The 26921-nt window shown below is 38.1% G+C and overlaps 2 protein-coding genes across 7 annotated transcripts in view; one reads left to right on the plus strand and one right to left on the minus strand.

Moving 5' to 3' along the window:
* Positions 1-1437: 1437 nt before the first annotated feature.
* On the minus strand, positions 1438-26643 carry LOC139966747 (cholinesterase-like). Of its 4 annotated transcripts, XR_011792738.1 has the most exons (12): positions 26355-26643; positions 24988-25176; positions 24127-24286; positions 23659-23736; positions 23097-23215; positions 21251-21421; positions 20532-20735; positions 19563-19804; positions 19079-19264; positions 18238-18419; positions 16343-17258; positions 15966-16258 (listed from the first exon to the last, which is right to left on the minus strand). XR_011792738.1 is itself a non-coding variant. In XM_071970076.1 (11 exons), exons 1-11 carry the CDS (start codon positions 26553-26555, stop codon positions 2296-2298), a joined length of 1851 nt encoding a protein of 616 aa, XP_071826177.1. In that variant the 5' UTR covers positions 26556-26635; the 3' UTR covers positions 1438-2295. The 4 variants fall into 4 exon arrangements, 3 of the variants coding, with proteins under 3 accessions (XP_071826177.1, XP_071826179.1, XP_071826178.1); XM_071970076.1 differs by lacking the exons at positions 15966-16258; positions 16343-17258; positions 18238-18419 and adding exons at positions 1438-2414; positions 3625-3806 and having other exon boundaries at positions 26355-26635; XM_071970078.1 differs by lacking the exons at positions 15966-16258; positions 16343-17258; positions 18238-18419; ... (7 more) ...; positions 24988-25176; positions 26355-26643 and adding exons at positions 1438-2414; positions 3625-3806; positions 4488-4673; ... (6 more) ...; positions 10287-10475; positions 11651-11986.
* The window catches only part of LOC139966745 (dynein axonemal heavy chain 10-like), an 85486-nt gene continuing 71661 nt past the window's right edge, over positions 13097-26921 (plus strand). For 2 of the 3 annotated variants that reach the window (XM_071970069.1, XM_071970074.1), the window contains exon 1: positions 13097-13187. The gene's annotated coding sequence lies outside the window, so the exon portion shown is untranslated. Of the gene's footprint in view, positions 13221-26921 lie in introns of all 3 variants that reach the window. The other variant, XM_071970071.1, reaches the window with a different exon arrangement.

Raw genomic sequence — 26921 nt, forward strand, 5'->3', positions numbered from 1 at the left:
CAAGCTGCAATACTATATGGTATATGTATAGGATATATACTTTTCAACGGAAATGTGACACTACATTGAACATACAACGTTACAATCGCGTTGTCGTGGCGATTACAGTGGATCAAAGTAGTGAACATCGTTTGGTTTTCGCGCCAAAATTCTACATCTAGGATAACTTTTCTCCAAATGTATATCCTAATGTGCATGTGGGATTACGCTATTACGTAGGCGCATTGTATTCTTCTATTTTAAGATATACTATACTAAGCTTTTGCACCGACTAAATGTATCCATTGCTGCTCTGGACAAGAAAAAAAAAACCGTAAATAAATTTCGATATTGAGCAGACGAACGCATTGTCGTAAACCTATTATGCATGTAATAGTAATTTTTACCTTGTCTTGTACTATATCTGGTCTGGTATATCTGATAATAGAGAATGTATCTCAATGCATGTCGTCATTAGTAATCATACAAATATGTTTGTACTTTTCGGCTATTTATGCTGAATTTATATCTTCGTTGCGTTTTTTCACGTAGAACTATTGCAGCAACCTTTTCATGCATGTAATACGCTCATTAATTCTTTTATAAAATTTTCATAAAATTTTGAGAAATAATAAGAAGATGCAAATGCTTCAAACCTGAAAAAAAGATAAAGAGACCATTTGGACGTGTTTTTTTTATTTCGGCGAATGTTCTTTCATTGGAAGTGGTTTTTCTTGCGGTACTCTACAACTTTAAAATATTCTCAGACTACATGAAAGACTACAAAAGGAAATGATCCGATGAAGTGGAAAGTGGTAATATTCTGATGCCCAGTCTCAAGAACACGCATGGAATATAGAAGACGGGATAATTATATGGGTCTATTGGTCAAGCACCCCCCCCCCCCCTGCCCGACAACCTCTCTTCCTCATTTCCTATACAGACATCCTTGAGTAACATAACTAGCTTCGAAAAAGATTCTCTATCTTTTATCTTCTATATGCATATTGAATACGTTAGACTATAAAATTTGATGGAGGGAAGTTCTGACGTGTCATTTTTGTGACGCCGCAAGTGTTTAAGTAAGATAGCAATGAAAAATAACACATAACTGGTTGGTAATGCTAGATATGCAATCTAGACTTGTCACTCATTCTAGACGACCAAGTTGAAAGTTAATCTGCAAGTTAGGTAGAATTCGAATCTATTTAATATACGCTCATCGAGTTCATATGTCATATGCAGGCCTAGTATTTTGGCTTCTATTTTGATCTATATTTTGGCATAACTTATTTTCGGCTGAGGCTGAGATGACACTAAATGATATATAGAGTTATATCAGACATTCCCTCTTTGCCTTTTCTCGTATAAAAATCAGGCAAATATCGCTAATGTAGCATAATATAGAACGTATGGGCCAACTATGAAAAGAACAGAAAAATAACTTGCAGTAATATATGCAATCGTTGACAAATTTAGCCATATTTATTGCGGCTTCTCGAATATATTCGGAGGGAGAAAATGGATAGAAGCTAGGCCTATATACATTTACATGTTGTTGATTTCTGCAAGTATAGCATGAAGAGGGGTTACTTACGGCAGTGGCCGCAGCGAAGATAGTTTAGCCGGTGGAATATAGCCTGCATGCATGACGCTGATCATCTCGGGGAATTGAAGTTTGATCTTTGAAAAATGTTTGTCGCTGACAGCATTGATGCCTTTCTTTCATAGCGTACTTTAGAGTACAAGTTGGGGTTCACCTTTTGAGTACTATTTGGTGATATTCAGCATTGAGGACCAGATACATTTTTTGGGGAGGGGTGGGGGGGGGGCTATGCACCCGGTCAGATATCTCTTTGGTTTATACCACTGGTAAGCATTTTAGAATGGAGAGCCTGGAAGAGTGCAAACTGTGCTCCCGGTTTAACCACCTCTTGATATGATAATGCTTTCAGCACTATCTTCCTTTTAACGTTGCAATAAAGGTATGTATATACTACGCTACAAAATTTGCAATAGCGCCCTTTTGATAAGACGGTTAAAAAAAATCTATTCAAAACTAAACTTAATAAAAGCTAATAACGCTACAGTTATTCTCATAATTGATCTCATGTAAAGTGTCGAAGGCGTTTATATCATTATATCGCATGCCTTCTTGAGAACTTACTGGTGATAGAGACAAATTAAAGTCGAACAATTCTTTCGTAAAGGTTGAATTTCTAACTTCTAAGATATGGGCGCGAAATCAAGGGCCGTTCAAGTTTTTATGAGAATGAATTATTCTATATTCTACACATTTGTGAAAGAAGAAATCAACTATGTTTCACAGGTTGGTTCATTTTGATAATCGGAGAACGACATTCTCCATTCTTCCAGGTCATCTTGCCATCCGGAGAATTCTTCCCGCCATTCCAGCTCGGACTGATCCATTGAAGCTGGGGGATTAAAATAACAGGAAACAATATGACATATCTGTTGATTATATATATATATATATATATATATATATATATATATATATATATATATATATATATATATATATATATATATATATATATATATATATATATATATATATATATATATATATATAAAAATATATATATATATATATATATATATATATATATGTATGTATATATATATATATATATATTATATATATGTATATCTAAATTTGTCAATCTGCTGTTTCATACTTATCTTGACAACACGTCAAGAATACCCAGTGACTGTTTTACATTCTGAACATAGCAACACGTCAACGAAATGATTTATTTGAAATGCCCAGTTACGCTTACATGTCATTTTGACATATCTTGTGATGTCGTGTTTTATACTCACATGCGATGTGATGTCGTGTTATATACTTATATACTAACACGGTGTGATGTCGTGTTATATACCAACAAGGTGTGGTGTCGTGTTATATACCAACACGGTGTGATGTCGTGTTATAAACTAACACGGTGTGATGTCGTGTAATATACTAACACCGTAGGCCTATATGTCGTGTAATATACTAACACGGTGAGTTTACAACTCGTTTGTCCCTTCAGAACCACTGTTCTTAATTATTGCTGTGATGAAGATTACATAATTGGACTTTGTTCATCAATTCAGTAGGCAGTCAAAGCTTTGAATTTTAGTATGAAAGCACCTTTAATGTGATTACATAAGTTTCATGTTCAGATGTTCATAATAGGCGAATACCATTTTGTACGCTTTTTTGAAATTGCATTGACATCTAGGGAGATTGTCTGTCTAGCCGCCCCTCCTCCTTATCTTGGCCGTGTATAGTACAGTGCAATACTAACCGGCTTCCATCATACTTTTAAATGAATCGTGATGATTTCATTATACCAGTCTCAATCTAAGGGAACTGGGTGGACAGTGCATCACTATACGATGAACGTGTTTGGTTGTCGTGCCCATGCATATTTTGGGTTAATTTTCTTAAATAACATAACAGTTCTATATCACTAATTAAACCCAAGTCAACCCAACTAAAACGAAATGCGTACTAACATGTCATCTCGAATACATACCGTAGTGCTACTAGTACTATGCACCTGAAATAGTCCACGAAAATATCTATATAATTTATCTCCTTATTCATATATCTGTTAAAAAATAACTCACCTACAAAGCTTTGTAGCTCTGGTTCAAACTCGTTCCAGAAGTTGCATTCGTCTGCTTTTAAACCTCTGTCGACCTTCATTTCAAATGACAGTTCCTTGTAATTCAACTCTGGTATGGTGAAGTTTGGCCACGCCCATTCCCCTTCACCAGGGGAAGATGAAGCGTCGGGACGGCTTGGGTCACTTTATACATTGAAGAAGAAACAAAAGGACGGGCATACGTGAAAGAAAGGTTAAATGTAAGAATATTATTCTCGCTTTATTAAACTTTGATGTAACCAAACTTGTTTTCAAATCATGATGAAAACAAATTCAAAGAAAATCAGGCATTTGCGGTTTCACATTTTCCTGTGAAGAGAAGATTGAACGAAATTTGCTTTAGGACTCAAATAAGTCCAACGTGAAGGGTGCTGTTGACATGTTAAAGATCCTATTTGTTTCTTCCTGCAAATTTTCTGCAATTTATCATTATTTGTTATATTTTGATATTGTGCTGCAAAATGTCGAATTCTTCACTCATTTGAACTTTTGTTGCAAATTGTTCCGATATTAACTGAACAATTAACCATTTTGCTGCAAATTGCTATTGAAACTATATCATTGTAACATTTCGACACATACGGTACCCCATATACTCCCTTTCGCAAGTATCTGGTGGCATAGATGACAAAGATAGGAGGGGATTAAGGAGAGGTGGTCAGGGACAAGGGATTCAAATTAAGAAGGGCTAATATGTTAACACTAGAGAGAAGACTGTTGGAAACACATGCATGAGGTCATGTTTGAGAGGTAAGGGAGAGTGGAGAATGGGGTTGGGCGGAGAGGGGGGGGGGGTCCTATGGATTGGATTTAAGTTCAATTTACCCAGATTTGGCAAAATTGGTCCAGAATTTCATGAACTTGACGGAAACTTCCTTCTCTTCATCTGACATGATACCATGTACGGTAAGCATCTCTGGAATAAATGGATAGCCAAACACGTATTGTAGTTCTTCTGCGTGGGCAGCGCCAAGCCATTTTGGACCTTTGCCGTGGTCACCATATACAGACCTAAAAGAACAGTATATATAAAGCGTACAGCAATATATATATTCGCACGGTAAAGGTATAGACAATATTGTGATGGGTGCATGAATGGGAGTATAACTTTTGCCGGAAATGTGATATACCCTTTCAATCTATCGAATTTGACAAGTTCCATCAATACCACAAGACTGCCCCCGTTTAGTGACCGGAGGGATTGATCTTCATGTGTGTCAGTTAGCTACATACGAAATATATACAATTACTCAATCAGACAAAAATAAAAATAACAACAGACGATGTCACGTCAATAAGTCTTACACAGTTGGCGCAATCGTCATCAAGTAAAGGAAAAGAGGTTCTGACGTCATCATTGCATGTGCACGTGCCGTTTTGACTGTCGGGCAACTGAACGCCTCGTCGCCATAAATTGGGTTAAAATACTCGAAATAATCCAAATCTTCGTCATCTGCATATTCCCAGGGAACGTATTGCTGTTTGACGGCGTCCTCCACTATTTTAGGGGAAGCCCCGTTGGTGATTAGAAGCGAAGTGGTCACATACTGAAATGTACATGTAATGAAAAGAACATAATACTTGGGTGAGATAATGAATGAAATAATGGAAAAACGATCTTCACAACTCTTAAATGCATGGAATAACAAATAAATATCAAACTGATAAAGCTGGTCCATTAAAGACTGTATCGAATAATATAGGTCAAGAGACAATCACTCGTAATTGACATACAATCTACATTTATTTTCTAGTGCAGAGTTCAAAGAAAACTGTAGTGTGTGCAACATACGCGACAATATCGAGACGACCTATTACCTTTAAATCCAGAAAATATACCGGCAGAGGGTTTTAGCTGGGCATGTGCACGTCATGCATGAGCGAGTACAAATCACACGATGCAAATACACGCAATGATGTAACACATTGGAATACACACACACGTACATATATATATATATATTTTATTTATAAATTATTCGGCGGAAATGTATGTAAATTATATACATATATATATATATATATATATATATATATATAATATACATACATTTCCGCCGAATAATTTGTCTGGCTCCTTATCGACTCATTAATGTGCAATGATCGTCATATAAAGCGGCTTAATTTTAACGGAATTTAACTGTCTTCCTGAAAGAATTCTTTTACGGTTGGAATTATAGATGCTTATTGAAGGCTGAGAGTGAGTGCAGTGACCATTAGATGACTGTCTATATCGTACATGTATATACTGGAGTAAAACTGGTGACTTAAAAAATCAAGCTTTTTACGATAGGGTTGTATGCACTATATTTACATATTTGCTGACCTTACCCTGTCAAATAATGCTTTGTCGACGAAAGGGGCTTCGTCAGCGTAGAGGAGGTCGGGATTGTCAACAAGATGTAAGATACTCCCTTCATCCTTGTTAAAACCCAGAATCATTGGACAATGCTTAAAGTCCCCACGGTCTGTTAACCTCAGAGGAGAGTCATCAAGAAAGACGCCATCAATGGTCGGACCCATTCGAATAAAATTCTGTCATGTCAAATAAACGAAATGGTTAGTTTTAAACATTACAACTGTCAGTAAATGATAAAGCCACTATACCGTGTCACTAACAATATTTTCTTGCAGTGATCGAACCCTCCCCCCCCCCTCCCCCACAATGTTAAATCATACTAAATTGGCCACGATGTCTCAAAATCTACATGACTCTTGTCAAATACTGGTTTAACAATTTCAGAATATTAACTTGGATTGTAGTCGTGGCTTTGAACACTTGTCTGTTCACACAGACAGGACAGTGGTTTTTTTTTCACTTATATTTTGTTTTGTACCATCAATCGATGTTCCTCATTGTATCACGGATTTAGTCCCTTTAATTAAACTCCTGTAAATCTGCATGAAGTCAGTGTGTAGAGCCCCTATAGCAGCCTATATAACATCAATTCTTATTTTAAAAAAAAAGCGTTTGTAAGAAGACTAGTTTAAGTGAGACATCTTTCGTCAAGTTGCATACATAAAGAGTTAAAAGTCGCTCACAGTCGCCACGATCTTTTCAAGTTCTTCTGCATCAACTTGTTTTAAACATTCGACCAGTTCTTGCGTATCCATCGTATTACAGCCAACCGCGTTTCCTAAATTAAACGCCATGTCAACTTTGATGGCCTCTGCAAGCTCCGTATAAGCCCATGGACATAGTGCTGTTCCACTCTGTGACAAAAAGGATATCGAAATGATAAAAAATGTTTTTAGTTTACAGAAAATATGTTTAAAAGAACAAGGCAATAAGAGAAGCAATGATATAGGGTTTTGTTCCCTGTCGGTTTCCCATTCAGGCGCGTAGCAAAGGGGGGGGGGGGGGGCGAAGGGGGCAGCCGCCCCCCCTTGAACATATATTTTTTTTTTAATGTTTTATGATATCGCTAGTATTTTCAAAAGAGAAAATGCTAAGATGCAACTTTACAAGGCCTGGAAGTGCCATTTCCAGCGATCTGGGAGGCATTTTCAGCCAAAATTTTCTTGTACGCTTCGCGCCAAGCATGGTGGCGCTACGCTTAGATAGTTTGCAATGCCGAATCTACAGTTTCGCCCCTCCCTTGGCTAATTCCTGGCTACGCGCCTGTTCCCATTGTTGATTTACTTGAAGAAAAAAAACTATCATAACAATTCCGAAACGCTGGTCGATGTGCGTTAACACGTACGCAAATTCGCACACCATGCAAAATGTGCATGCCCTACACTATGGAGGCTACTATTCATTTCTTCGCCATATCTTGTGGGTATCCAACCGATTATTATAACTTCCTCCTTTCTTCAGTTTTCTTCACATTTGACACCAGCAAGGGGAATCTGACACCGAAAGGGGGATCTCCCTTTTTTGGGGGATGATCCTGACCCTGGGAAGGGTGATCAAGCTTGTAGATTGAATGCTCATGAATGCATGGTAACACGTGACTCGAGATCTCCGGTTACTTTCCCTCGTGCATAAACAAAGAGCGATGACAGTATAAAGGTGGGCGCAATTTATGGTACTTTTATATAACTTGTTAATTTGCAAACAATCAACGTCATCTTTTCGCGCTTGCGTAATACTCTTTCAAATGTGGACGAGTCATGTGTCAGTTTTATTAACCTCCCCAATGAGAAAGCAAGATCCTGACCCCCTTGTTTTCTCAAAATGTGAATAAGTCCTCAAAGTGATAAATACTCTTTTAAAGTAAAGTATAGCCTAAGAGATATGTACCTGGTGGCTTCGTGCCTATAGGCACGAAGCCACGACACAACTTGATCGACACTCAACACCGGAGTACATAGAGACTGTCTAAATATTGACAATTATGGATGATGATGATGTTACCTTTACGTTGGTCGATGATAAAGTCATATCTTGACAAACAAATACCACATATGTACACTTCTACGTCGTGATAAACACTTTTTCAGATATAATTTCATTTAAAGGGGCAGACTATTGACAATTTGAGTCAAATACAATTAGATACCCAATGACATGTATTATAACCCGTTCTTCAATGAGGGGGGGGGGGGGGTGGGGTATTTTAAAGGCAGGATTACTCCATTTAAAACAAATCAATACATGCTCCCCAGATTTACGTCAAAAGAAACAAAAATCCGTTCCAATTTAAAAGTCAAGCTGGTTGGACTAAAAGTAGGCTTGCAAATTTCAGTCTCTATTGACAGACCTCAGTTATCATAGCTGTAAAAAAAGTCGATCAATTATTCAACACCACACAATACATAGCCTACATGTGATAATCATTCCAACCACTTTCTCTCTCATTTCTCCATTCCTAAGAAGAAAGTCGTCAAAATAAGTGAGGGAATAAATAAAAAATGTAGGCTAAGGATATTTACCTCGGTAATAGCTTGTTGAAATAGGTCACGACTTTGCTTGGAAATTACAAGTAAGTCAACACTCGCTCCTCCTGCACTTTCACCAAAGATGGTAATCCTTGAGCTATCACCACCAAACGCTTGAGAAATAAAATATTAATGTATCGTTGTTAACATCTAGGATATACCTATTTTCTGAATACCCCCCCCCCTCATACACCCCAAACGAAAAAAGTCCAAGATTTCCTTTTCTTTTAACAGATGAGAAAGAAGGGAGGGGGCATCAGGGCTGGACGAATGTATGAAATAGGCATTTCAGAAAGAAAGTGACTGAGAACCAACATGAAAAAGCTTCACATGAATTTACTAGCATTAAAGTATTCTTGAACGGCATATGCATGTCACGCGGCGATTAAGTAAAGTTAAAGAATCTTTTTTTTTTCTTTCTGACTTACAAAAGATCCCGATTTCAATCGTTATAGAAATACGTGACTATCTAGCAATACCGATCATATAGTATCTAATCTTCAAAGCAATTTTTCTTTAACATTGTATATCTACAAACAAGCATCTCCATTACCTTCGATATTTTGGTTGATCCATTTCAGAGCTTCGACTTGATCAAGTAGCCCAAAATTTCCTGGAGAGGCGCCGTCACCTGAAACAGAAAGTTCGAAGTATATAAATATATATATATATATATATATATATATATATATATATATATATATATATATATATATATATATATATATATATATTCACTATTCTAACTTTGCAGCCTTATGAATATTAATTTTTAATAGCCATTCAGACTTCATTCATATTTAGAATCCAACTTTGTTGATTACGGTATTTACTCGGTAACACACATACACCCATGCTGTGTGCGGAAAACGTTACTACTCACCGGTATCAAGGAATCCGAGGGCGCCCACTCTGTAGTTGATGGTAACAACGACAATGTTTCCCACGGCCGCCAATGGTGTGCCACTATAGTCGAGATACATAGATGAACCTATGGTAAATCCACCACCGTGATAAACACCATCACTGGGACTTTTTCCGTCTGGTGACGTAAAGTGATTGTCGTGTAAAGAACAATTTACGACTGATCATTTAGAATCACAATTAGGAAGGGCATAAAATACTTAATATGGGCTCAATCACAGTTAACATTGCATGCCGGGCGTATGTATAAATTTATCCAATCCACGCATCTCCAACATGCAATAAAATTAGTTAACATTTATGAATGATTGTAATAAATATGAAATTTGTTTCATTTGCCAAATGAATTATAATACAGTTTGTTAAAAAGATTATCGGTCGGGGCATTGTAACTGCCACTTCTAGTGTTTAAAGAAGAAGGGGTGGGGTGGGGGGGGGGAGCATCTTTCTTTAAAAAATATGACTCAAATAGTGACTGGATTCAGTATGACTCATAACTCCAATGAAAGACCTACTATGATATTCGATATCAATATACTAATGAATTTCTACACCACTTGTGACCTTATTTTTTTCTTCTCTGTTCTGTCGAGTTATGTGTGGACCAAGGTCATTAAACATTGAATCCAGCGGCCAAGACATTGAATTTTTGAATGGGGGTGGGTGGGGTTGGGGAGGTCAAAGGCTAATATCTAGAAATCCAAAACAGACATTTAGAATTGTGACCCGCATTTAAACTGATATTTTCTTCGCATGACTGCAAATTGAAGAAAAAGAAATGAAAACATGAATAAACAAAGAGAAAACGCTTCTTACCAACCCGTTGGGTGCATAAATGTTAAGATAAAGACAATCCTCACTCTGAGGGGAAGATATGTTGAAAAAAAATGGATCGAGATATTGTGGGCACCAATCTGAAAAAGTAGTAGCATTAAAAATCCCTTCCCAGCTCTGCTTGGGTTCTGGAGGCATGAATCTTTTAGGAGGCTCTGCGTATGGAACGCCCTGAACGAAAAGAAAAGGAAGCAGAAAGTTAAAAGATTCATAATTTAAGTTATTGACACAAATAGCATTATTTCTATAACATGGTGTTACTTTGCCTGTATGCGTAAATGAGTGTTGTTTTTCAGATGTTCAGTGGACGATGCCGTGCAGTTGTGCAACACATGCATGTACCGAGTACAAAGGGTCAGAAATGTATCAAAACTCAGGGAGTTTAATTAAGTACCTTTTACTGTGTATAAATATAGTGTTTCTATATAGTATGCACTCGACTAATTAGCCGTTTCATAAGTCAAATAGTGCTTTATATTAAAACTAATCATATTTATTCAAAATCGTCCAAATGTTTAACCTCTCCGTAATTACTTGGAGTAAAATGGTAGAGTGACAATTACGAAATGACCCACCCCCCCCCCCTCCCCAATTACGATATTGCAATTTCATTGACAGGATTTCGTCTGATCACATATCCGAGTTTTAAGCCATCAATAACTGAATTATATTGAGTTTGATACTCTTTCTCTCTACTAGGTGGTAACTGGGCATTGCGTAATTAGTGCAATACTCGTATACATACGAATCATCTACGGCATAAAATTAATCTATTCCGCTGAATTTCCCCTCTCGTGACGTGGCTAGGCGGAAGAAGCCAACGAGAGCTGCAGCATTTTCAGACAAGTTCCTATACTCTTTTAGCGTAAGTACTAGAGAGAGGAAGAACTCTCAAATTTAGCCAGTAAGGACTGGTAGGCTGTGTGCGTGTGTCTGTGGGGGGGGGGGGTGGGGCGCATAGGAAATCCGCCCTTCAGTACACTAACGTTCATTTTTCGCCACTGGTCACTTCTGCACATTCCACGGTTATAAGTCTGGAACATTAGCCTGTGTGTTAAGTAATCAATTCACCAAGCAAAGGAAAAGAGCTTGGAAAAGTAGCTTCCTCAGCTCAAATTTCCAGTGATCTACCACAAGAGCCAAATAAAATGCCTGAGGCAAGGGAACTGCAATGGCAGTGGTATTTAAAGGCGCATTTTCAAATGGGGGGGGGGGGTTGGGTTGGACGCGGCATGCATGTTAACAATATATATTGCCTGCAGGCGTAGAGTGTTACATTAATGAAAGCTTGCTTTCAGGAGACTTAAATAATATTGAGGGTAAATGCATACCCGATTAGCACTTACCTTGAATACGTCAATTTTCATAGACACGTTGATATATTCATTTTCTACGAAGTCCTCCGTGGTGCCCCGCAGTGCTCCTTGTTCCACGTCCACAATAACATCAGTTGCCTTCACAGATGTAAATAACAGAACAATTGCTACCAAGGTGAACCTGAGGTAAAACATGTTTGCAACTTTAAAAGAATGAAATTTTTGCAACATCGCTTGAATATACGGTCTAAAAATAGTCAAGAATGGCGAAGCGCGTATACAGGAAAGGGACAGGTGTCGTGAGTGACTTTCCGGTTCTAAAATATATGGTGATTTTGCAGTACCGTGCCGACGAGACCGAAGTCCAAATTTTCACACTTAGCAAAGAGACGATATCATAAAACATATATTAACTAACTCACCTAACTGTTTCTCTGTGTCAAATTGGTTAATACGAATAGGACACCGCTTTCATAATTCATTAATAAAGCTGCCATTGGTGTCAAATGATTCTATTGTTTTTCATGACGTCGTATATTTGCCATTATTAACTAATTAGATCAATTGAATTGAGATAAGAATATTGTGAGATCAAAGGGTGGTTCGAGCTGAAATAATTATATCACTGACTTGGTCTGTAAAGCGCACGTCACTAAATTATGTATACGATCACGCACATTAATAAACTTTACAAAATGAAATTGATTGACACGCTGTATCTTTCTTCCCAAGTATGAAAGGTTTAGGACTATAAAGTATCATAATATAGTTTAGGATCCACAAGTATCGACTAGTTTCCGAATATTTTTTATATTTCATCCAGATATAACACTTTTTAAATATCTGCGTGCATTACGTGCGCGATATATATGTTCATCGATGTATTATGAATTTCAAGTTCACTTAATTGTAAAGTTTCCCTAATGAAGATTTCCGGGGAGGTCCAAGGCGCAGCTTCCTGGTGAGAGCAGTTACACAAAGATCATTTGATAAATACCGGTGCTGTGGTCGAGTGGATAAAGGCGGTGGCATTTGAAGCTATGAGGCTTAGCAATCGGGAGGTTCGGAGTCCGATCGCCGGCCGGGTCAAAGTATGGAGGTAAAACCTCCATGGTCATAGTAAGGTGGGTTTTTCAACAAAGAGCAATCTACGGTTTTCCCATCTGAAACGACTTTCTAAATTGAAAAGATTCCAAATTTGAGTTAAAATGTTGAATTGGAAGCCACCCAAGGTGAAAGGTGTAAACCAATAGTCCTTGCGGGCTTCTCCCACATTCGTGGTCACTTAAGCATCATAAAAATAACTACCTGATTATTATTATTAATACGGTATAGGCCCTACCACTGTGCAATCTGTACAGTTTCCCCAAAGGTAACACTTTTTGACATTTTGGCGTTCCACAGAAGTGACACTAACGAAGCTTCCTTAGCAGTTCGTTAGCAACGAGAAAATATGAACAAATCAAGCAGTTCTTCGAAATCTTGTGACCGGATATTTAATTAAAGTGAAAGAAAAAATGAAAAATTGACTGGGAATTAGTCCGAATTTATTTTGCATGACTTAAGTGTAAGACACTGCTAACTCAAGAAATTATATAAGGTGTTTTTAATTTATACAAGTAAACTTAAGTTAGGCTAGGCCTAGGCCGTGATTGTAAACTAGCCTAGGCCTAACGTTGCAGAAGAGTGCTAGACAAATACTAGTATTATATTGTTATTATTATTAGGCTAGACCTATGTTGAGTACGAAGGCAACTGTAATGTTGGCCCCAAATTAGTCTTGTTTTGAGGGGGTTGTCTAAGGCTGATGAAAGAATGCTTTCCTCTAAGTTAGATAACAAATGAACTGTAAAGTAAAATAATAGTACAGTAAATCAAATGTCAAGTTAACCAGAGTGCAAAAGGGTATAGGCCCAGGCAGCAGAATGGGCCTCACAAGTCACAGTTAGGCCTAGCGTAGGTAGTTATTGGCAGCCTACATTGACAGGAAAGCTATAACAATCTGGGAGTGAATAAAGTTATTTTATAGAAAAGAGACTTGAATGCACATAGTCAAGTGTTCTTTCTGATTTGTTATGGCATTTCCTAGTATACAAAAACAATGTCTAGTTCCGTCGCCTCAACCCAATTACTATTGTACTGTTAAGTTCTAACTTTCATTCAGTTTTTTTCTCTTGCTTTTGCTAAGCAATTGCCACATTTTGATCAATATGGCTAAATTAGGTGACCTATTCTTCTGTCATCTAGGCTGTCATTTCTATCGCGTGCCGTTTCATTCAACACTCTACCCGCCGAAAAAGACTAGGATCCGATCTTGTCAGTTTTTTAACATCTAGTTAAGAACCCTTTTACGCAGATAAAATTTCAGTTGAGAAACATTCCACAGTCAAATAAGCCTATTGTTGATTAACAGACTTTATATGTATAGAGCTGCAGCACTTTGTTGCCTGTTGTTTAACGATCGGCGTTCCAAGTTCCAAAACAGCCTTTTCGATAAACGTTTACTAGCTAAAGTTGTATCAAAGACAATTACTGGCTAATGGCTATAGTTGTATCAAAGACATTTCTGGCTTATCTTTGTATCTACAAGTATCAGAAGTTGGGTTTTGGGGGTTTAAAAGTGATATTGAATGAGGTGTCTCAAGTTAGCAAGAGGCCATGGAACCAGAATGAACATTCGGGAAGGGCCGTTTCCTGCCATCTGGGGGGTTTGTAAAACCAAAAATTTTCTTGTACGCTCCGCACCAGCCGATGGTGGCGCTCCGCCCAGGTAGTCGTGTCTACAACTTTGCAAATCCTGGCTACGCCCCTGACTATGAATGAGTTTCTCAAAGCTGTTTCGAATGGAAAAAAATTGTTAAGCTCTTAACAAGAAATAAACTCTAATTCGGCAGATTCCTACTTTAGCAATTAGCATGATTTCACATCATTTTGACTCCAAAGAAAACTTGTTCCTTGTTTCCCAATTTGCACATTGGATATTGCAGTGCTAGTATGCATTTTTTCGTTGAGAGGGGGGGGGGGGGTGCGTTGATGGAGTGATGTGTAAACGCAAATAAGATAATACAATAAGAGTTATAAAGGGGACTTAATATCAGGCTGCATCAGTCCAATCAAATTTCTCCAAAGTGCCCCTGACGTCGGTGCCCCCCCCAGATTAAAAGTGCTTCCGCCGCCCTTGTCGAGCAGTCCCCCCCCCCACACCCCTCTTTGTTCCCCAAGTATAGAAAATTTATTGAAATGTAAAAGTTTCCACGGGAAAATATTTTGGTATTTATTTCATAGAAAATCTGAGGGGTATTTACCTTCCAAAACGTCCGTTGAGATCAATTTTAGTCATTCATAATTTTGATTTAGTTCTTGTTGACCTTAACGTCTTGATTATTTATGGAAAAAGATTTTCAACCATAAATGGACCCGTTTAAGTGGTAGAGTAACTGAGTCAAATCAATCATTGTTTCATGTATGATATACTTGAGCTGCCGTTCTCTCAGCCCTTGGCTCACTTACAACATTGCGATCAATGTGACGGTAATGGACATCTCGACCCAAGCTGGAACACTTTATGGTATTTATAGGATATATACTTTTCAACGGAAATGTGACACAGCATTGGACATACAACGTTACAATCGCGTTGTCGTGGGGATTAGAGTGGATCAGTGTAGTGAACATCGTTTGGTTTTCGCGCCAAAACTCTATACATCTAGGATAACTTTTCTTCAAATGTATACGCTAATGTGCATGTGCAGCTGGATTACGCTCTTACGTATGCGCACGCACACTGTATTTAATAATATACTATACTAAGCTTTTGCACCGACTAAATTTATCCATTGCTGCTCTGGACAAGAAAAAAACGTAAGTAAATTTCGCTATTGAGCAGACGAACGCATTGTCGTAAACCTATCATACATGTAATAGTAATTCTTACCCCGTCTTGTACTAACTTAGTGTACTTACAAACGGTATATCTGATAACAGAGAATGAATCTCAATGTATGTAAGTGTCGTCATTTAGTAATCATACAATATGTTTGTACTTTTCGCTATTTATGCTGAATTTATATCTTCATTGCTTTTTATTATGTATAACTATGCGGCAACCTTTTCATGCATGTAATACGCTTATTAATTCTTTTATAAATTTTCATAAAATGTTGATAAATAATTAGAAGATGCAAAATGCTTCAAACCTGAAACAAAAAATAAAGAGACCATTTGGACGTTTTTTTTTTGTGGCGAATTTTCTTTCATGGAAAGTGGTTTTTCTTGCGGTCCTTACAACTTGAAAATATTCTCAGGCTACACGAAAGACGGCAAAAGAAAAAGACACAAACGGTGATAATATTCTTTCCTTTTTTCTCGTATACAAATCTGGCAAATTGCTAATATTAGTAGACCATAGAACGTATGGGCCAACTATAAAAAGCACAGAAACAGAATTAGGGCAGTAATAAAATATTCAGTAGTTGAAAAATGTAAACATATTTATTGCGGCTTCTCGAATATATTCGGAGGGAGAAATGATTAGAAGCTAGGCATATACATTTACCGGTACATGTTGTTGATTTCTGCAAGTAGCATGAACTTACGGCAGTGGCCTCAGCGAAGATATTTTAGCCGGTGGGATATAGCCTGCAGTCGGTGGAATATAGCCTGCAGTCGGTGGGATATAGCCTGCAGTCGATGGGATATAGCCTGCAGTCGGTGGGATATAGCCTGCAGTCGGTGGGATATAGCCTGCAGTCGGTGGGATATAGCCTGCAGTCGATGGGATATAGCCTGCAGTCGATGGGATATAGCCTGCAGTCGATGGGATATAGCCTGCATGCATGACGCTAATCATCTCGGGGAATTGAAGTTTGATCTTTGAAAACTGTTTGTCGCTGCATGGCAGCATTGATGCCTTCTTTCATAGCGTACTTTGGAGTGCAAGTTGGGGTTTACCTTTTGAGTAGACTATTTGGTGATATTCAGCATTGAGGACCAGATATATTTTTGGGGAGAAGGTGGGGAGGGGGGCTATGCACCCGGTCAGATATCTCTTTGGTTCATGCCACTAGTATGAGCTATTGAGAATGGAGAGTGGAAGAATGTAAATTGTGCTCCCTGTTTAACCACCTCCTGATACGATAAAGCTTTCAGTGTTATCTTTCTTTTAACGTTGCAATAAAGGTATGTATATAGGCCTACTACTCTACGAAAATCGACATTAATTTGCAATAGCGCCCTTTTGATAAGACGGTTATAAACAAATGTATACAAAACTAAGCTTAAAAAGAGCTAATAACGCTACAGTTACTCTCATAACTGATCTATGTAAAGTGTCGAAGGCATTTATATCATTATATCGCATATGCCTTCTTGAGAACTTACTGGTGATAGAGACAATATAAAGTCGAACAATTCTTTCGAAAACGTTGAATTTCTAACTTCTAAGATGGGCGCGAAATCAACTGTCGTTCAAGTTTTTATGAGTATGAATTATTCTACACATTTGTGAAAAGAGAAGTCAACTATGTTTCACAGGTTGGTTCATTTTGATAATCGGAGAAAGACATTCTCCATTCTTCCAGGTCATCTTGCCATCCGGAGAATTCTTCCCGCCATTCCAGCTCGGACTGATCCATTGAAGCTGAGGGGTTAAAATAAGATGAAACAATATGATATATCTGTTGATATCTAGACGAATTTGTCAATCTGCTGTTTCATACTTATCTTGACAACACGTCAAAAATACCCAGTGACTGTTTTACATTCTGAACATAGCAACACGTCAACGAAATGATTTATTTGAATTGCCAAATTACGCTAACATGTCATTTTGACATATGTTGTGATGTCGTGTTTTATATATATACGATTTGATGTCGTGTTATATACTAACACGGTGTGATGTCGTGTTATATACCAACACGGTGTGGTGTCGTGTTATAAACCAACACGGTGTGATGTCGTGTTATAAACTAGCACGGTGTGATTTCGTGTAATATACTAACACGGTGAGTTTACAACTCGTTTGTCCCTTCAGAACCACTGTTCTTAATTATTGCTGTGATGAAGATTATATAATTGGACTTTGTTCATCAATTCAGTAGGCAGTCAAAGCTTTGACTTTTAGTATGAAAGCACCTTTAATGTGATTACATAAGTTTCATGTTCAGAAGTTCATAATAGGCGAATACCATTTTGTACGCTTTTTGAAATTGCATTGACATCTAGGGAGATTGTCTGTCTAGCCCCCCCCCCCCTCATCTTGGCCGTGTATAGTACAGTGCAATACTAACCGGCTTCCATCATACTTTTAAATGAATCATGATGATTTCATTATACCAGTCTCAATCTAAGGGAACTGGGTGGACAGTGCATCACTATATACGATGAACGTGTTTGGTTGTCGTGCCCATGCATATTTTGGGTTAATTTTCTTAAATAACATAACAGTTCTATATCACTAATTAAACCCAAGTCAACCCAACTAAAATGAAATGCGTACTAACATGTCATCTCGAATACATACCGTAGTGCTACTAGTACTATGCACCTGAAATAGTCCACGAAAATATCTATATAATTTATCTCCTTATACATATACCTGTTAAAAAATAACTCACCTACAAAGCTTTGTAGCTCTGGTTCAAACTCGTTCCAGAAGTTGCATTCGTCTGCTTTTAAACCTCTGTCGACCTTCATTTCAAATGACAGTTCCTTGTAATGCAACTCTGGTATGGTGAAGGTTGGCCACGCCCATTCCCCTTCACCAGGGGAAGATGAAGAGTTGGAACGGCTTGGGTCACTTTATACATTGAAGAAGAAACAAAAGGACGGGCATACGTGAAAGAAAGGTTAAATGTAAGAATATTTGTTTTCGCTTTATTAAACTTTGAGGTATTCAAACTTGTTTTCAAATCATGATGAAAACAAATTCAAAGAAAACCAGGCATTTGCGGTTTCACATTTTCCTGTTAAGAGAAGATTGAACGAAATTTGCTTTAGGACTCAAATAAGTCAAACGTGAAGGGTGTTGTTGACATGTTTAAGATCCTTTTTTTTCCTGCAATTTTGCTGCAATTTATCATTATTTGTTATAGTTGATACTTTGAAGGAAAATGTTGAATTCCTCACTTATTTGTCATTTTGTTGCAAATTGTTAAGCTATTAACTGAACAATTAACCATTTTCCTGAAAATTGCTATTGAAACTATATCATTGTAACATTTCGACATGTACCCCGTTTATTCCCTTTCGCAAACAACTGTTGGCATAGATGGCGAAGAGAGGAGGGATTAAGGAGAGCCTGTGGGCGAGACAAGGGATTTAAATTAAGAAGGTCTAATGTGTTAACACTAAAGAGAAGACTGTTGGAAACACATGAGGTCATGTCTGAGAGGAAAGGGAGAGCGGGGGGGGGGGTGTGTGGGTTGATCCTATGGTTTGGATTGAAGTTCAATTTACCCAGATTTGGCAAAATTCGTCCAGAATTTCATGAACTTGACGGAAACTTCCTTCTCTTCATCTGACATGATACCATGTACGGTAAGCATCTCTGGAATAAATGGATAGCCAAACACGTATTGTAGTTCTTCTGCGTGGGCAGCGCCAAGCCATTTTGGACCTTTGCCGTGGTCACCATATGTAGACCTAAAAGAACAGTATATATTTATAGCGTATAGCAATATATATATATTCGCACGGTAAAGGTAGACAATATTGTGATGGGTGCATGCATGGGAGTATAATTTTGGCCGGAAATGTGATATATATCCTTTCAATCTATCGAATTTGACAAGTTTCATCAATACCACAAGACTGCCCCCGTTTAGTGACCGGAGGGATTGATCTTCATGTGTGTCAGTTAGCTACATACGAAATATATACAATTACTCAAACAGGCAAAAATAAAAATCACAACAGACGATGTCACGTCAATAAGTCTTACACAGTTGGCGCAATCGTCATCAAGTAAAGGAAAAGAGGTTCTGACGTCATCATTGCATGTGCACGTGCCGTTTTGACTGTCGGGCAACTGAACGCCTCGTCGCCATAAATTGGGTTAAAATACTCGAAATAATCAAAATCTTCGTTATCTGCATATTCCCAGGGAACGTATTGCTGTTTGACTGCGTCCTCCACTATCTTAGGGGAAACCCCGTTGGTAACTAGAAGCGAAGTGGTCACAGACTGAAATATGCATGTAATGAAAAGAACATAAACACTTGGGTGAGAGGTTCAAAGAAATAATGGAAAAATGATCTTCACAACTCTTACATGCATGGAACAACAAATAAATATCAAATTGATAAAGCTGGTCCATTAAAGGATGTGTCGAATAATATAGGTCAAGTGACAATCACTCGTAATTTACATACAATCTACATTTATTTTCTAGTGCAGAGTTAAAAGAACAACCGTAGTGTGTGCAACATACGCTACAATATCGAGACGACCTATTACCTTTAAATCCAGATAATATACCGTCAAATGGTTTTAGCTGCGCATGCGCTCGTCACGCATGAACGAGTACAAGTCACACCATGCAAATACACGCAATGATGTAACACTTTGGAATACACACACATGTATATATATATATATATAAATTTATATATATATTCACATACATTTGAGCGGAATAATTTGCCTGGCTCCTTATTGACTCATAAATGTGCAATAATAGTCATACAAAGCGGCTTAATTTTAACGACAATTAACTGTCTTCCTGAAAGAAGTTCTTTCACTGTTGGAATTATAGATGCTTATTGAAGGCTGAGAGTGATTTCAGTGACCATTAGTTGTCTCTCTTTATCGTACATGTATATACTGGAGGCTGGTGACTTAAAAAAAAGAATTTCCAGCTTCTTACAATAGGGTTTCATGCACACTGTATTGGCATATTTGGTGACCTTACCCTATCAAAATATGCTTTGTCGACGAATGGGGCTTTGTCAGCGTAGAGGAGGTCTGGATTGTCAATAAGAAAGAAGGCAGTCCCTTCATCCTTGTTAAAACCCAGAATCATCGGACAATGTTTAAAGTCCCCACGGTCTGTTAACCTCAGAGGAGAGTCATCAAGAAAGACGCCATCTATCGTCGGACCCATTCGAATAAAATTCTGTCATGTCAAATAAACGAAATGGCTAGTTATAAACATTAAAACTGTCAGTAAATGATGAAGTCACTATACCGTGTCACTTACAATAATTTTTTTCAGTGATCGAACCCTCGCCCCCCCCCCCCCACCCCACATTGTTAAATCATACTAAATTGGCCACGATGTCTCAAAATCTACATGACTCTTGTCAAATACTGGTTTAACAATTTCAGAATATTTACTTAGATTGTAGTCGTGGCTTTGAACACTTGTCTGTTCACACAGACAGGACAGTGGGTTTTTTTTTTTCACTTAAATTTTGTTTTGTACCATCAATCGATGTTCCTCATTGTACCACGGATTTAGTCCCTTTAATTAAACTCCTGTAAATCTGCATGAAGTCAGTGTATAGAGCCCCTATAGCAGCCTATATAATATCAATTCTGATTTTAAAAAAAAAAGCGTTTGTAAGAAGACTAGTTTAAGTGAGACATCTTTCGTCAAGTTGCATACATAAAGAGTTAAAAGTCGCTCACAGTCGCCACGATCTTTTCAAGTTCTTCTGCATCAACTTGTTTTAAACATTCGACCAGTTCTTGCGTATCCATCGTATTACAGCCAACCGCGTTTCCTAAATTAAACGCCATGTCAACTTTGATGGCCTCTGCAAGCTCCGTATAAGCCCATGGACATAGTGCTGTTCCACTCTGTGACAAAAAGGATATCAAAATGATAAAAAATGTTTTTAGTTTACAGAAAATATTTTTAAAAGAACAAGGCAATAAGAGAAGCAATGATATAGGGTTTTGTTCCCTGTCGGTTTCCCATTCAGGCGCGTAGCCAAGGGGCGGGGGGGGGGAGAAGGGGGCAGCCGCCCCCCCCCCCTTGAGCATATATATATTTTTTTAATGTTTTATGATATCGCTAGTATTTTCAAAAGAGAAAATGCTAAGATGCAACTTTACAAGGCCTGGAAGTGCCATTTCCAGCGATCTGGGAGGCATTTTCAGCCAAAATTTTCTTGTACGCTTCGCGCCAAGCATGGTGGCGCTACGCTTAGATAGTTTGCAATGCCGAATCTACAGTTTCGCCTCTCCCTTGGCTAATTCCTGGCTACGCGCCTGTTCCCATTGTTGATTTACTTGAAGAAAAAAAACTATCATAACAATTCCGAAACGCTGGTCGATGTGCGTTAACACGTACGCAAATTCGCACACCATGCAAAATGTGCATGCCCTACACTGTGGAGGCTACTGTTCATCTCATTCGCCATATCTTGTGGGTATCCAACCGATCATATATAACTTCCTCCTTTCTTCAGTTTTCTTCACATTTAACACCAGCAAGGGGAATCTGACACCGAAAGGGGATCTCCCTTTTTTTGGGGATGATCCTGACCCTGGGAAGGGCGATCAAGCTTGTAGATTGAATGCTCATGCATGGGTAACACGTGACTCGAGATCTCCGGTTACTTTCCCTCGTGCATAAACAAAGAGCGATGACAGTATAAAGGTGGGCTCACTTTATGGTACTTTTATATAACTTGTTAATTTGCAAACAATCAACGTCATCTTTTCGCGCTTGCGTAATACTCTTTCAAATGTGGACGAGTCATGTGTCAGTTTTATTAACCTCCCCAATTAGAAAGCAAGATCCTGACCCCCTTGTTTTCTCAAAATGTTAATAAGTCCTCAAAGTGATAAATACTCTTTTAAAGTAAAGTATAGCCTAAGAGATATGTACCTGGTGGCCTCGTGCCTATAGGCACGAAGCCACGACACAACTTGATCGACACTCAACACCGGAGTACATAGAGACTGTCTAAATATTGACAATTATGAATGATGATGATGTTACCTTTACGTTGGTCGATGATTCATATTGACAAACAAATACCATATGTACACTTCTACGTCGTGATAAACACTTTTCAGATATAATTTCATTTAAAGGTGCAGACTATCGACAATTTGAGTCAAATACAATTAGATACCCAATGACATGTATTATAACCCGTTCTTCAATGTGGGGGGGGGGGGGGAGGGGTATTTTAAAGGCAGGATTACTCCATTTAAAACAAATCAATACATGCTCCCCAGATTACGTCAGAAGAAAAATACAAAAATCGGGTTCCAATATAAAAGTCAAGCTGGTTGGAGTAAAATGTAGGCTTGCAAATTTCAGTCTCTATATTGACAGACCTCAGTTATCATAGCTGTTAAAAATAATAATAAAGTTGATTAATTATCCAACACCACACAATACATAGCCTACATCGTAATATTCATTCCAACCACTTTCTCTCTCATTTCTCCATTCTTAAGAAGAAAGTCGTCAAAATAAGTGAGGGAATAAATACAAATGTAGGCTAAGGATATTTACCTCGGTAATAGCTTGTTGAAATAGGTCACGACTTTTCTTGGAAATTACAAGTAAGTCAACACTCGCTCCTCCTGCACTTTCACCAAAGATGGTAATCCTTGAGCTATCACCACCAAACGCTTGAGAAATAAAATATTAATGTATCGTTGTTAACATCTAGGATATACGTATTTTCTGAATACCCCCCCTCCCCTAATGCACCCCAAACGAAAAAAAGTCCAAGATTTCCTTTTTTTAACAGATGAGAACGAAGGGAGGGGGCATCAGGGCTGGACGAATGTATGAAATAGGCATTTCGGAAAGAAAGTGACTGAGAACCAACATGAAAAAGCTTCACATGAATTTTCTATAGCATTACGTATTCTTGAACGGCATACAGTGCATGTCACGCGGCGATTAAGTGAAGTTAAAGAATCTTTTTTTTTTCTTTCTGACTTACAAAAGATCCCAATTTCAATCGTTATAGAAATATGTGACTATCTAGCAATACCGATCATAGTATCTAATCTTCAAAGCAATTTTTCTTTAACATTGTATATCTACAAACAAGCATCTCCATTACCTTCGATATTCTGGTTGATCCATTTCAGAGCTTCGACTTGATCAAGTAGCCCAAAATTTCCTGGAGAGGCGGCGTCACCTGTGAACAGAAAGTTGAAGGCATATATATATATATATATTTTCACTATTCGAACTTTGCAGCCTTATGAATATTAATTTTAATAGCCATTCAGACTTCACTCATATTCGTTGATTACGGTATATACTCGGTAACACACATACACAGACACAGACAAAAACACAACAGATCAGATATCACCTTAGCATATGGCTGGAAGTCTTTGTTCGTATTTTTGTGATTTAGTCATTGTGCACAAAGCAAGTTTCTCCTGTTCCAATCCTGACAACTTACAACTCGGATCATATAGGTAGAATGTATAAAACAAAATAAAACAAAAAACAATCAGAGAATCGCCCTTAATTACACCCTCTATTTTTCGCCCATGCCTGTACGGAAAATGTTACTAACCGGTATCAAGGAATCCGAGGGCGCCCACTCTGTAGTTGATGGTAACTACGACAATGTTTCCCACGGCCGCCAATGGTGTGCCACTATAGTCGAGATACATAGATGAACCTATGGTAAATCCACCACCGTGAATAAACACCATCACAGGGACCTTTTCCGTCTGGTGACGTAAAGTGATTGTCGTGTAAAGAACAATTTACGACTGATCATTTAGAATCACAATTATAGGAAGGGCATAAAATACTTAATATGGGCTCAATCACAGTGAACATTGCATGCCGGGCTTATGTATAAATCCAATCCAATCCACGCATCTCCAACATGCAAATTAAATTAGTGAACATTTATGAATGATTGTATTAAATATGAAATATTTCTTTATTTGCCAAATGATTCATAACAAAGTTCGTTCAAAAGGTGATAGGTCGAGCGATTGTAACTGCCACTACTAGTGTTTAAAGAAGAAGGGGGGGGGGGGGGAGTCATTCATTAAAACTATGAGTCCAATAGAGACTGGATTCAGTATGACTGATAACCCCAATAAAAGACCTATACTTTATGATATTCGGCATCAATATACTAATGAATTTCTACACCACTTGTGCCCTTAGTTATGCTTTCTCTGTTCTGTCGAGTTATGTGTGGACCAAGGTCATTAAACATTGAATCGAGCGGCCAAGACATTGAATTTTTGAATGGGGGTGGGGTGGGGGTGGGGAGGGCAAAGGCTAATATCTAGAAATCCAAAACAGACATTTAGAATTGTGACCCGCATTTTAACTGAATTTTTTCTTCGCATGACTGCAAATTGAATAAAAAAGAAATGAAAACATGAATAAACAAAGAGAAAACGCTTCTTACCAACCCGTTGGGTGCATAAATGTTAAGATAAAGACAATCCTCACTCTGAGGGGAAGATATGTTGAAAAACGATGGATTGAGATATTGTGGGCACCAATCTGAGAAAGAAGTAGCATTAAATGTCCCTTCCCAGCTCTGCTTGGGTTCTGGAGGCATGAATCGTTTGGGAGGCTCTGCGTATGGAACGCCCTGAACGAAAAGAAAAGGAAGCAGAAAGTTAAAAGATTCATAATTTAAGTTATTGACACAAATAGCATTATTTCTATAACAGGGTGTTATTTTGCCTGTATGCGTAAATGAGTGTTGTTTGTGAGATTTTCAGTGGACGATGTCGTGCAACTGTGCAACACATATGCATGCACCGAGTACAAAGGGTCAATAAATGTAATTTTTTTTAAGTACCTTTGACTGTGTATAAATATTATGTTTCCATATTTATGTATTCGACTAATTAGCTGCTTCATTAGTCAAATAGTGCTTTATATTAAAACTAATAATATTTATTCAAAATCGTCCAAATGTTTAACCTCTCAGTACAATTACTTGGAGTAAAATGGTACAATGACGCTCACGAAATGCCCCTCCCCCCCCCCCCCCCCCGCCCGCCCCAATTACGACATTGCGACAGGATTTCGTCTGATCACATATCCGAGTTTTAAGCCATCAATAACTGAATTATATTGAGTTTGATACTCTTTCTCTCTACTAGGTGGTAATTGGGCATTGCGTAATTAGTGCAATACTCGTATACATACGAATCATCTACGGCATAAAATTCATCTGTTCCGCTGCATTTCCCTTCTCATGACGTAACGAGGCAGTAAAGCCACCGAGAGCTGCAGCATTTTCATACAAGTTCCTATACTCTTGTAGCGTAAGTATTAGAGAGAGGAAGCACTCTCAAACTTAGCCAGTAAGGCCTGGTCGGCTGTGCGCGTGTTTGTGTGTGGGGGGGGGGCGGGATAGGAAATCAGCCCTTTAGTACACTGACGTTCATTTTTCGCCACTGGTCACTTCTGCGCCTTCCACCGTCATAAGTCTGAAACATTAGCCTGTGTTTTACGTAATCAATTCACCTAGCCTAGCAAAGGAAACGAACTTGGAAAAGTAGCTTCCTCAACTCAAACTTCTAGTGATCTACCACAAGAGCCAAATAAAATGACTGAGGCAATGAAACTGCAGTGGCAGTGGTATTAAAAGGCGCATTTTCAAATAGGGGGGGGGGGTGGGGAGGGGTGTTGGACTCGGCATGCATGTTACCAATATATATTGCCTGCAGGCGTAGAGTGTTACATTAATGAAAACCAGCTTGCTTTCAGGCGACTTAAATAATATTGAGGGTAAATGCACACCATATTAGCGCTTACCTTGAATATGTCAATTTTCATAGACACGTTGATATATTCATTTTCTACGAAGTCCTCCGTGTTGCCCAGCAGTGTTCCTTGTTCCACGTCCACAGTAATATCAGTTGCCTTCGCAGATGTAAATAGCAGACAAATTGCTACCAAGGTGAACCTGATGTAAAACATGTTTGCGACTTTAAAAGATTGAAATTTTTGCAACATCGCTTCGCTTGAATATTCGGTCTAAATATAGTCAAGAATGGCGAAGCGCTTATACAGGAAAGGGATAGGTGTCGTGAGTGACTTTGCGGTTCTAAAATATATGGTGACTTTGCAGTACCGTGTCCAAAGTCCAAATTTAAACCCTTAGCAAAGAGACGATATCATAAAACATATATTAACTAACTCACGTAACTGTTTCTCTGTATTAAATGATTACTACGAATAGGACACCGCATTCATAATTCATTAATAGAGCTGCCATTGGTGTCAAATGATTCTATTGTTTTTATAACGTCGTATATTTGCCATTATTAACTCATTAGATCAATTGAATTGAGAATATTGTGAGATCAAAGTGTGGTTCGA

The sequence above is a fragment of the Apostichopus japonicus genome, chromosome 4 (genome assembly GCF_037975245.1).
Source record: "Apostichopus japonicus isolate 1M-3 chromosome 4, ASM3797524v1, whole genome shotgun sequence".
NCBI classification, from domain to species: Eukaryota; Metazoa; Echinodermata; class Holothuroidea; order Aspidochirotida; family Stichopodidae; genus Apostichopus; species Apostichopus japonicus.

Bases quoted from the DNA above. Each gene is read 5' to 3' on its own strand.
- LOC139966747 (XM_071970076.1), bottom strand. From the start codon at position 26,555: ATGTTGCAAAAATTTCAATCTTTTAAAGTCGCAAACATGTTTTACATC. The intron at 23,737-24,126 runs GTTAGTAACATT...TTCTGTTCACAG, and splicing joins CCTCGGATTCCTTGATACCG to GTGACGCCGCCTCTCCAGGA. The intron at 19,265-19,562 runs GTAAGACTTATT...CTGTTCTTTTAG, and splicing joins ATGACGATTGCGCCAACTGT to GTCTACATATGGTGACCACG.